The sequence below is a fragment of the Arvicanthis niloticus genome, chromosome 20, assembly GCF_011762505.2.
Source record: "Arvicanthis niloticus isolate mArvNil1 chromosome 20, mArvNil1.pat.X, whole genome shotgun sequence".
NCBI classification, from domain to species: domain Eukaryota; kingdom Metazoa; phylum Chordata; class Mammalia; order Rodentia; family Muridae; genus Arvicanthis; species Arvicanthis niloticus.
The window spans coordinates 42,202,816-42,214,967 of record NC_047677.1 but is presented as its reverse complement, the minus strand read 5'-3'; the positions used below and the strand labels follow the sequence as shown (position 1 = coordinate 42,214,967).

The 12,152-nt window shown below is 50.3% G+C and overlaps 1 protein-coding gene across 2 annotated transcripts; it reads right to left on the bottom strand.

Annotated features, from left to right (window-relative positions):
- Nucleotides 1-166: 166 nt before the first annotated feature.
- Nucleotides 167-11,194, bottom strand: Sumo3 (small ubiquitin like modifier 3). Of its 2 annotated transcripts, none has more exons than XM_034524704.2 (4): nt 10,906-11,194; nt 7,070-7,198; nt 2,953-3,024; nt 167-1,451 (listed from the first exon to the last, which is right to left on the bottom strand). In XM_034524704.2, exons 1-4 carry the CDS (start codon nt 10,924-10,926, stop codon nt 1,341-1,343), a joined length of 333 nt encoding a protein of 110 aa, XP_034380595.1. In that variant the 5' UTR covers nt 10,927-11,194; the 3' UTR covers nt 167-1,340. The 2 variants fall into 2 exon arrangements, with proteins under 2 accessions (XP_034380595.1, XP_076772629.1); XM_076916514.1 differs by lacking the exon at nt 10,906-11,194 and adding an exon at nt 10,268-10,505 and having other exon boundaries at nt 1,191-1,451.
- Nucleotides 11,195-12,152: the final 958 nt, after the last annotated feature.

Sequence of the window (12,152 nt, the reverse complement as noted above, 5' to 3'; positions counted from 1 at the left end):
TGAGGACCAGCAGTCAGGCAGCTGGACCAGCACAGGGCACATGCTGCAGAGTGAGTTAAGCAACTGTCTTGTCTGTCTTGTCTGAGTGACCTCACTAGACAGACTGTCAGCAGTGAACTGCGACATATGACCAGTCTCCAAATACAGTGTTTAACATAGGCCAAGAGACAGAATACCAAACTATATTTACTGTTTACAGTAGTAAAGGACAACAGATAATGTACAAACTGGTGAATAAACACAACAGAGCCGACAGACATCCCACCCAGGCCCACGCAGCAAACAGGAACAGGAACATTTTCCTCAGGACTTTAAGCAAGCGAGAGATGGTAGGTCAGTGTCGGGTGACTATAAAAGGCAGAGATGGCCATCAAGCAGCAATGGATCCTTACGGAAGGATGACAGGCAGGAACTATGGACATTTAACTGACCCCACAATGCAGAACTGAAGTCACCCGCTGATGTGTCACTTTAATACACACTTGGAAAGCCGCACAGCACAATCTGTGAGAATGAGGTCACCTTTCCCAGGCTTGCTTTTGCAATCACACTTGAAAGCAGACTCTACACAACATCGCTGAAAACTTGATACTTAACCAATTACCTTTTTATACAGAAACCATAATTATGTATTGAAAGCAAGTGCTAAAAGAAATCTGAGGCCGCATTCAATTTCCAAATGAGACATGACAATTACTTTCTTCTACATTATAAAAAGGGAAGAGAGTGGGTTTCATTGTACCACCCTTACCCATGTACCCATTACCAGATACTGAGAAGGAAGTGGGCATGTGCAGGAGCGCCTGGGCCACAGGAGGAAGACTCTTCATGTTTCTTAAAAAGCATTAGTCTTTTTCCTTTAACTTTACCGTATGTTTGACAAAGCTCAAACTTACAGTATTTCGTATTTTAGTATTCTATGCCTACAACAAACAGATGGAATTCTGCCTCTCTGCCCCTTCCCACATCCCACAGACATGCCCTTCGGGTAACGTGACCACAAGCTCTCACTACCTGACCAGGACAAGTCACACCAGAGGAAACCACAGTTCTAGGGAATTAGACTCAGGCCATAGGGTGAGAGTCTACATCCAGACCCAAGTTTGGGGGGAAAAATTTTAGGGATGGGAGGAAACAGAAATGAAAACAAAAACAAACCCCAAAACCTCACGCCTCATTCCCCCAAAGCAAACCCTCCCAACTGGCATATTATGCAATGCTCTCGCCCTGCAGTGTGGTCTGTATGTAGTTCACTCCCAGCGCGGCGGAAAAGGAGAATCGTTCGGTGACTCTGGCTTCTGCTGACTCTTGTGTGATTGGTGTGGCTGCATGGTCACCGTTCAATAGCGCATGTCAGGACAATGGTTGGGTGTGGGGACGCTCCCTCGGGAGGCTGTTCCTCCTGTCTGCTGCTGGAATACGTCGATGGTGTCCTCATCCTCCATCTCCAGCTAGTCAAGTTGCCATGGCGGCCCGGGAGAGGAGACAGGAAATGTCAGAAGTGAGTTCACACCGATACCACACTCCCAAACAGCTTCCCCACACTAGACACAGCCCAGTCACCTTGGCTGGAGGGCAGCGTTTGAGAAAAAAGGTTACTGTGGAGTCACAGTAACTACCTGACAAGATTCACAGAAGAATAGTCAGAGCTAAGAACTGAGAGAGAAATTACAAACAGACTCAGCAGCCCAAAATACACTGTGCACTTACATCGAATTTATATATTGCAATGGCAGCATTTTAAGATACTTTAATACATTTTTAATGGGGGGGCACTCAGGTCATGAACTCAGGTCACAAGGCTTGGTGACAAGCACCTCACCTAGTAAGCCATCCTGCCAGCTCCAGCATTTTTAGATAAACATTTTACGTTCACAGAAAAATTATCATTCATTTATCTTTTGCTTTTATGTGTCTGTATATGTAGTTATGTTATGTAGTTATGCCCCAAATGCATGGAGAATTCTTGGAACCCCTAACACTGGAGTTATAGACAGTGTTGAGGTGCCATGTAGGTACTAGGAATTGAACCCAGGTCCTTTGGAAAAACAGCCAGGGCTTTTCACCCCTAAGCTATCTCTCCAACTCCACAAGAAAAAAAAATTGAGACAGGATTTCTCTGTGTAGCCATGGCTATCCTAGAACTCACTCTGTAGCCCAGGCTAGCCTCAAACTCAAAGAGATCAGCCTACCTATAATTCCTGAATCCTAGGATCAAAAACATGCACCACAACCACCCAGCCCCCAAAAATGTTTTTAATTAATTTTTATGTGCATCACATGTGTGTCTAATGCCTAGGGCACAGAGGACATCAAATTTCCTGGGACTACAGTTAAAGACAGTTGTAAGCTGCCATGTAGGTATCAGGAATCGAACCCAGGTCCTTTGTGAGAACAAGTGCGTTTAACTACTGAGCTGACTATCCAGCCCTCACAAAAATATTTTTATTAAAATTTTTAAAAGAAAGACAAATAACTCCAATAAAGAGCAAATGGTTGGCACGAAGCCGTCGGGAGCACAGGAGCTGTACAGCAGCCCGCACAGTGGGTCCCTGGGCAACCGTCCTGAGAATACGGGTCTTACACTTAGACTCTGTCACAAAACAGCAAAGGTATGTCTGACTACCACTCGTCTGAGAAACTCAATCTCAAAATATCAAAATAATCTAATAATCAAAATCATTGCAGAGGGGCCAGAGAGATGGCTCAGCAGTTAGGAGCACTGACTGTTCTTCTAGAGGTTCAAATCCCAGCACCCACATGGCACCTCACAACTGTCTGGAACTCTGAGATCTGACTGACACACATACACAGAGGCAAAACACCAATGCCCATAAAAATAATTAAAAAAAATCATTGCGGAAACAAGCCATTTCTCAAATAACAGTGTTCCAAATGGACTCCGTTTAGATACTAGAAATGACGTATAACCTGGAAATAGACACTTCATACCTGGGCTGGAGTGTCTGTTTCATTGATCGGTTGTCCATCAAACCGGAATCGAATCTGCCTCATTGACAAGCCCTGGGGAAAGGAAGGAAAAGCATTAGAGATTCCCAGCTAACACAGCTTAACCTGGAGAGAACAATATGAACATCCTGCATATGCACACATGATCCAGCGGAGCAGAAAGCGCCCTGGTGGCCCACAACCTACAGCACATGCTGCCACAGACTAACCCGCTCCCAAGTCCCCAGTTCATTCCAACACTAGGCCCGTCCTAACTCTACCTCTCACTTCCTCTAGAAGGAAAGCTGAGCCAAGGTCCTCCCTTCTGTACTTTAGAACCGTTTCCTCCTCTGGAAAGTTCCCAGAGAGAAACAGGTCAGGTGACCACGAGGGCCATAATCAGGAAGGCTGTGAGGAGCAGAGCAGGAAAGAAAGGCATTTTCCATCCTGAAAGGAGGGCAGTGGGCCGTAGCCTGTCAGAGGAAGAAGGTCAACACCAGACAGAAATGCCCTCTACCTTGGCAGCTCTGCTGTCCTGGAAACAGGACTGATGGGATAAACTGTGACTGCTTACTGAAGGAAAGGCACAGCCTCCAGGAAGGAACCCAGGGATGATTGTTCTCTGCTGGCTGGAGTCTCAAGCCACAAGCCTAAAGACACTGGAATCTCATGTGTGCTGGAGCCACAAATCTCAGGGCTCCAAGGATGGTGAGACTAGGAACCCCTGAGGCACCTTATGAGAGTCCACAGGCAGGGGCTGAAGAGCTAGCTCAGAGGTTAAGAGTACTTGCTCTTGCAGAGGACTCAGGTTCAGTTCCTAGCCCCTATATGGCAGCTCACAACTACCTGTAACTCCAGCTCCAGGGGATCTGTGTCCTCTTTTGGCCTCTGTGAAAACCAGACATGTACAGTGCACAGACATACATGCAAGCAAGCAAAACCAGACATGTGTACAGTTCACAGACATACATGCAAGCAAAAATACCCATGCACACAAAAAAGAAAAAAAAATTTGCACATAAATCTCCAAGGGTTCAAAGTCCCCCACAACCCTCTGAGGCCAAGGAAGTTTCTTTCTCACAGCAATAAGCAGGGCTTCCTTGAGATGTGGACTCAGCGCTCTGTCAAGACAGATCTGACCAATGGGCGTCCAGGGTAGGCTAATAAAAGCCAGCATCTCCAATGTTAAGACTAAGACCCCCTAGTCTTCCAGCTGTAGCCCAGATGCTGGGAGTAGTCTGGAGACAATCTTCCTCAGGAAACAGAGCCTCTCGAGCAGCACCTGGGCCCTCAGAGCCCCCAGTTCTAACATACCACCCTGTGGATGTACAGCCTCTGCCACATCCATCAAAACACACAGGACTTCTCCTTCCCTCTGGGGTTCGCTGCCTGACTCTTAAATACAAGCAGGAACTGGGGCACTCAAGGAAAGACTCAGATATGTGAGAACAGACCAGAGGAAGAAGAGTGAACCATGCACATTACAGAAACGACCTGCCTTCCCAGTGAGAAGCCACTCCACACACTCAGAGAGAAGGCAACAGCTCTTTGACACAATGGCCTGAGTAAAGAGGAGGTGGCCTTCAACAGAAGATTTGCTGACTTACATCCACCATAGGCTTGTGAATTCCACACACAACGGCATCTTACGTCTCTTTCAGGTCCCAGGCCCAGGTTACATTTTGAACAATTTAAACAGAGACAGGAGACTGCAAGTCTGGCCACTTAGGCAGATGGGAGGTTTATACAGCAAAGATATGGCATATTGCCAGTATTATTTTAAGTGCTGTTCTCTTTCAGATAGTTCTTACCTGGGTAACCTTGCTGCCTAGCCGCATTATGCATTTATCAGTAAGAGAACGGGGGACATTATACCAGGCCAAGACTTAACACTGGCTGTGACCCTGCGCAGTGCCACTGTGCTGCCTTGTTAGATGCATGTCACATGATAGGGGTATGGGTCTCAGAGCTGCTTGTACATCAGCGTTGTCTCCTTTGTTCTGAGACTAGAGCTAGTAGTCCTTGAGAATGATCACATCCTGAGTTTCTCCTCTCTCTAACAGGCCTGGTTGGCACCCCATTTATCCTTGGGGTGTTTTGCTCCTTTAGCCAAATTCCACTTTGTATGACTCCATGTCTCCTAAGCAAATCTATTAGCAAATCCTGCATATCATCAATTCTATTATTTCCAGTTTCTTTAACATCAGGAGGCAGAAAAAAAGGAAGGAGATGGAGCAGTTAAAACACATGTCCATTTAAAGCTTTTAGGAAGGTTAAAGATACACGTGTGTGCGCTCGCGCTCAAGAATACTAGGGGGAAAAAAAAAAAAAGAAGAAGCAGACAGAGCACTTCTGAAGAGCTGGAGAGATGGCTGAAAGGTTAAGTGCACTGACTGTTCTTCCAGAGGTCCTGAGTTCAATTCCCAGCAACCACATGGTGGTTCATAATCACCCATAATGAGATCTGGTGCTCTCTTCTGATATGCAGGCAGGCAGAATATTGTATACACAATAAATAAATCAATCTTTGAAAGGAGGAAGATGGTCCCAGGCCAGCACACCGACTGGCTGCCTGCAGGAGAACTGGGTACTCCCAGCGTGAGGCAGCACAGGCACACATTTGCCCACACAGGAGCAAGGACAGGTAGAGGCAAGTCTACAGACGGGCCGGGCCTGGAGAGCACCCTGACAGAGTGGGAAGGATCCTCCTGAGGCCCGTCTGAGATCTCACATCAGAGACTCAGGATGTCACTCGTGTTCCAAAACACAGGATGCTGACAGAGAAGTATGGCAACTTCCCGAGTAGAAGTTGCCTCACCTCAGCCTACACTATTACATGCAGCCAGATGTGCAAGTCCCTGCCAGATGTGGGAGATGCTGCTCCATGGCAAAAACAGGGAGTTAACACAGAAAAAGATGCAAGAGGAAACAAAGGAAGTCTCCAGAATGACTCCCCCAAGACTGTGGGATGGCAGCTGTGCTGTACCTCCTGAAGCGTTGAGGTAGCTGACCTAGTATGTGCCCTCCAACACAGGGCTGCCTTCTCAGCAGAAGACCCGGGAGCACCAGAAGCCCATGCAAACACAAGCGGACTAAGCACACAGCACCGGCAAGGAACACGCCTATACACCTGCAGTCCAAGTGGTGGCACACAGCACACACAGCTGACTCAGCTGGGAGGGCACAGGGGGACATGGTGTCATCAGAAAGCCCTGTCCCACCTTTCACAGGTGAGAAGTGTCTGAGGTCAAACCCCAGGAGAGAGGAGGCCAAGGGTACCATCTGCAGGGCTCATGAGGTGGGAAAACAGAAGGCACGCACTGCCTTTCAGAGTGTTTACAACAAAGTCAAAGGACAGCACGCAGCAGTGTGAGCAAGCCTCAGGGCAACGCTGTACCACCGCAATGAGATGCTGCTACCCTCACCAAAGGGCAGGCCCCTACAAGAGCCACCAGATGGCAGGGCTCAGACAGGAACTGGCACCTAGGTGTATGTATGGCAAGCCAGGCAGCCGCTGAGGCAGACAACGGAGGAGCAAGCGAGACCAGAAATCCAGGGACTTCCAGGCAAGCTGGAGCATGCCCGCCTGCCAAAAGCTCCTTAGTAAGAATGAATAGATGGACAGACCCAAGCATAGTGTGTACAAGGGCCATGAGTTCAGTGACACTGACAACCCAGCTGGTCACTGTTGGGAACAAAGTCAGTCAGCTTGCTATTTTTGAAACGGTAAGGAAGGGACAGGGGCACACGTTTCTTCACTTTCCTAAATAACATAAAAACATCAAATTGTCAATGAGGGCAGCATACACCAGCATAACTGGGTGGATACCAGAAAGAGGAATTCCAATCAGCACAGATCCCACATCTGAGCACACCACAGGGCTTCACCAGAGAGCCATGTGCCGGCCCTATAGGAGTGTGCCACTACGACTGTCTATCAGGAAGCAAATCCCACTGGAGTCTGCAGAAACCCAAGATTCACCTATCCATGTGGAGGAGCCCAGGGAAAGACACACTATCAGGACATGCAGATACCAAGATCCAGGGCAGCAAGGGTAAGCCTGCAACACAAGCACCCCCTCCCCACCCCACAGGGCTCCTTCCTCTGGCCAGCACACACCTGCCTCTCGCAGTAGGCCTTCATCAGCTTGCTCAGTGGGGTGTGCCTCTTGATCTTGAACTGCACCACTGAGCCATCCTGCCCAGCCACCTTCAAGTTGATGTGGTCGTTCTCTGTCTTCACACCCTCCTGCAAGACACGGGAAAACGGTCTCGAAAGCCAGCTCAGAATCACCAGGGTTTAAAGTGCAAGTCCTTGGGTAAGGTTGTTGTTGAGTCATTAAAACCAACCTAATTCTCAAAATTCCCGCAGCAGCACAGAGTTGCTCGTGTGACTGTCTTATTTTTACGCAGAATTTATTTTTAACCTACATTTGTTAAAGCACAGTGATAGAAACTGCAGTGCAGAGCCAGTCCTTACAGACTACCAACTCAAAGATAAAGCTCTGCTCATTAAATCTAGAGGGCCAAAATCCAGCTTTGTTTTAAAATTACTTATGAGGCGAGTAAAAACACACATTTGCGGCTACACTTGGCTCTATGTGACTGGTAAGAAAAGCCAACACAAAGCTAAGAGTGAAGGACCAGAAGGCACTAGGGGACCCTGAGGGAACCCAGTGGAGTCGGTCAAGGCTGTGGTCCTCCTGGGGTCGGCAGGGTAAAAGCTGTGGTTCCCCCAGGCCCTCTGGTCTCAGACTCTGCTCTTTCTTCTGGGGCTCTGTATAGCCTTAAAGAATACTGTGAGCTCAAGGCCCTGGGTTCCATCCTCCATACTGGAGGATAAATCCTATTGTGCAGCAGTAATTTTTATATAATCATGATACGCGCAAGCTGCTGGACAAAAGCAAAGTCAGCGCTTCTTGTTGCTTGAACACACATTTTAAACAAAAAGTTTGTTATGGGCCACAGAGCTTACTCTGGGTTGTTCAGAGCATGCGTGTGACCCATGGGGTGAGCCATTTCAGCCACAGTGGATGAAAGAGTTCATGGGCACTTTTTAATTTATTATCTTTTTTTTTTGGGGGGGTGGGGGGTTCAAGACAGGGTTTCTCTGTGTATCCCTGGCTGTCCTGGAACTCACTCTGTAGACCAGGCTGGCCTCGAACTCAGAAATCCACCTGCCTCTGCCTCCCAAGTGCTGGGATTAAAGGCATGCACCACCACCGCCCGGCCAATTTATTATCTTTTTAATGTGTACCAGTATTTTGCCTGCATGTGTGTCTGTGAATCCCAGGGAAGCAGTGCCCAAGGAGGTCAGAAGAAGGTTCCAGAGCCTCTAAGTGTAAAGTTAGAGATGTTTGTCAGCAGTAACGTGAGTGCTGGGACTCGAACCAGGACCTCTGAAATCCAGGGCCGCCAGTGATCCTACTGCTGAGCAGTCTCATCAGCCTTGGGGACCATTAATTCATTCATTCATTAATTAATTAATATTTTACATGCATTGGTGTTTTGCCTGCATGTACATCTGTGTGAGGGCGTCAGATTGTGAAGTTACAGACAGTTGTGAGCAAACATGTGGGTGCCGGGAACTGAACCCTGGTCCTCTGGAGAGAAGTCAGTGCTCTTAACCGCTGAGCCACCTCTCTAGCTCCCGAGAACCATTTATTTCTAAGGACACGGATCCCTCGCTTGCAGACCAAGCTCTCTCCCTGTCCTCACGCCAGCTTTTTTCCCACGGTTCCACGGAACATGCTCCATTGATGCACCCTGCTTCCCTGGGATGTCCTCGGCAACTTTTTTTATTCCTGAAGTAAGGGGTAGAATAGTGTCAGGAAGCTCAGGTATGGGGCTGATACCCCAGCACTCCTGGGTATAGGTGGAGGCTAGCCTTAGCTACACAGGGAAACCTGTCTCAAAACACTGCAAAACCAAACGAAGGCAGGCCAGGCTTGGTGACACACGCCTTTAATCTCAACATTCAGGAGGCAGAAGCAGGAGGATCTCTTTGAGTTTGAAGAAAGCAACCTGCCCTGCGCTGGGTCCTAACAGCCTTGAGTAGGAGCATAGCTCTTTGTAGTCTGAAAAATGGTTCGCAGGAGAGAGGCCCCAACAGGGACCTGAAGGAACACCTTTGGACATCATTGTCCCATCCCCTCCCGTTTGAGACTTCCCCCCACCCCCACTAACTCTCAGGACACCAGTGACTCAGTGGCACTGCTTGGAGAGCTTGGCACCTGCTCCAAAGGGTGGGGTTCAATATGAGAAAAAGAAGTCCACGGGCTGGAGAGATGGCGCAGAGGTTAAAAACACTGACTGCTCTTCCGGAGGTCATGAATTCAAATCCCAGCAACCACATGGTGGCTCACAACCATCTGTAATGGGAGCTATACCCTCTCCTGGGTGTGTCTGAGGACAGTGACAGTGTACTTATATAAAATAAATAAATCAATCTAAAAAAAACAAAAAACAAAAAATTAAGTACGTAAGTGAGAAGCATGAACCACTCGCACTGACCTCTAACCCCGTTCCCAAAAGGATGTTGTCTGTTCAAAAACAGAGGCAGAGGTGAAAAGGCCTCAGGCACACTTTCCTCCAACAGCAGGAAGCCTGGCTCTGGCCTGGAGTTCTCTAATTAACAAGTAAATTCAGAAGAAGGAGGGCTTAGCACTGTGGCTGCCATCACGTGATACCCCAGCACTCCTGGGTATAGGTGGAGGCTAGCCTTGGCTACACAGGGAAACCTGTCTCAAAACACCACAAAACCAAAGGAAGGCAGGCCAGGCTTGGTGACACACGCCTTTAATCGCAACATTCAGAAGGCAGAAGCAGGAGGATCTCTTTGAGTTTGAAGCCAGCCTGGTCTAGAGTTCCAGGACAGTCTGGACTACAAAGAAACCTTGTCTAAAAGAAGGGGGCGAGGGGGCGCTGGGGAGGGAAGTGACTCACTGGTAGAGCATCTGCCTACTGGCTTTTTGTACAGCACAATATAAATAAGAACATAACGCTCTGCCTCCACTAACCGGGAGAGGCAGAAGGTATAGTCATTACAGTACCACACCAGGCATTCACTTCATGCCTAACCTCATCAAAAGGTTACAATTCTTTGTTGTAGTTACCAGCTAGAAAATATAAAGTAAGTTGTCTACTCTTGGCACAGGGCGATCAGGTGATCATTCAATATCCGGGATGGTGCAGGCAGGACCCAAGGCTGAGCTGAAATTCAAGGTAAGGGCCACGCAGGCATGATATTTCTGGGCTCGGCTGCTGAGCATGGTACCATGGTACTCCAGATGCTTGCCCGACTCCTGGGGTCTCTCACCTGAACCAAGAGAGTGGTCATCTCCAGGCCGGTCAACAGCACAGAATGCCAGGCTCCAGGATTTATCTCCCGTTGGATAAAACTGTCCCCAGCAGGGGAGGTGAGGGTGGGAAAAGTGTTCGATTTGGAATGGGCAACCCTGGCCTTTCCACGCACCAACTGCCGAGACCACAGCGGTGGAGTGGGAGGGCTTGCGGCCGGGGGAACACTGGAAAGCTCGGAGCGGCCAGCCTTGCTCCGACACCCGTGCAGCTCTCAGAGCGCCCTGAGCCTCCCGCGCGCCGCACCACGCGTGCACCTGTGCGCACGGCACGCGAAGGATGGCCGCGTCTGGCCGTGAGGACAGACAGAGAGCCTGGCTAACCAAGCACCAGCACCCAAGTTCCGGGTTCTCGGGCCGTGGGCGTGGCTACACCCGAGGCGGGGCTAGCCCGGGGGCGGAGCCTTGGCGTGGCGGGAGGCACAGCCGGGGGCGGGGCTAGAGCGGAGCCCGGGGCGGAGTGCGATGCTGGTGGGGGAGGGGCGCGGGCCGGTGGGGGAGGGGCGCGGAGGCTCGGGCGCGGTCCCGCGGGCCCTGTTTGCGCGCGGCCCAGCCTGCGTCCCGCGGACTCTGCTGCGGGCTTGCGTCCGGGGCTTACCTTGGGCTTCTCTTCCGACATGGTTGCGCGGCGACGGTGGCGGCAAGCGCAGCGGGAACCGGTGGCACTGGAGCGGGCGAGTCACGCTCTCTGCCCCGCCGCTCTCCCGCCGCAACTGTCGCGGGGCCGCGCTTTATCCCTAAATCCCGGCGCGCCGGTTGGCCGCGCGGAGTCACGTGGCCGGGCGCGTGCACGAGGCGCGTGCCCCGCGCCGCGGGTGCGCGCTGGCCAGCCGCGACTCCGGACGGTTGCGAATGCGTCACGGGGCGGGTCAGGCGCCCGGGTGCGCGCAGAGACCCGGGGACGCGCGACTCAAGGGCCTGGGACCAGAGACCCCGGATGTGGGTGCAAGGCTGCGCGGCCACGCAGGGAGCAGGGACGCACTGGAGGACTGGGGGCGCTTGTGCTAGGTCAGGAACCAGAGGAACGCTTTGGCCCAACCGGCAGTCACTTCGCCATCCACGTTTAGGGATTCTTCTTATATGCATGCTGCATTTGGGGAAGAGAGGACGAAGAAACTCAGGCCAGTCGGGCTAACCTTTATAGGTGGTCTGGAAGACCAGTAAGAAGGCATGGTTTATAGACCACACTCCTGGAACAGACCTCTGGCCTTGGATTTGAATGTCACAGGAGGGCTCACATCTGGAAAAGGCATCCTTAAGGACATAGAGGATGGCTTCTGTTGGCCCACAAAGCTAGGGCATACACCTTTTTCCATTTGTCTACCTGGGTTGGGTGGACCAGCCTCCACAAGGGCATTCCCAAGATGGTTCCAGGAGAGACAAGCCTCTTCCCCTTCATTCTCAGTATCTAACCTTCTCCCTCCTTACGTAGTCCTTAAGTAGCCACTAGGTGGCTGGGGTAGGTGATAGTGGCAGGCACAGAAAGCCTTCCTTTTGACCTACTATTTGCTCAGTTTCTGGAATGCTGTTGTGGACACTGATAAGCCATTTTACACAGGATACTAAGATACCTAGAAGTTTAATAACGTGCCCAAGGAGTCAACTTGGTAAGCAGAACAAGGAAAGTTTAAGCAGCACGCTGGTACATTCATGGGGAGCCCTGGCTAGGGGGTCAAGAGTGTCCTTTCCTTGCATCTTGGTATGAGTTTTCAGAATGCAGTCCACAGGCCCTCTGTGTCTATATGCTAACACCGACAAAACAGACCAGTAAGGACTGGCACAGTCACCCACAGTAGTCCCAAGATGGTGTTGGTGGCCATGTTCCAGAACCACATAGCAGCCTCC

Coding starts and splice junctions, on each gene's coding strand:
- Sumo3 (XM_034524704.2), bottom strand. CDS start 10,926: ATGTCGGAAGAGAAGCCCAAG. Junction 3,025..7,069: donor AGGCCTACTGCGAGAGGCAG/GTGTGTGCTGGC, acceptor TCCTTTCCCCAG/GGCTTGTCAATGAGGCAGAT. Junction 1,452..2,952: donor AAACAGACACTCCAGCCCAG/GTATGAAGTGTC, acceptor CAACTTGACTAG/CTGGAGATGGAGGATGAGGA.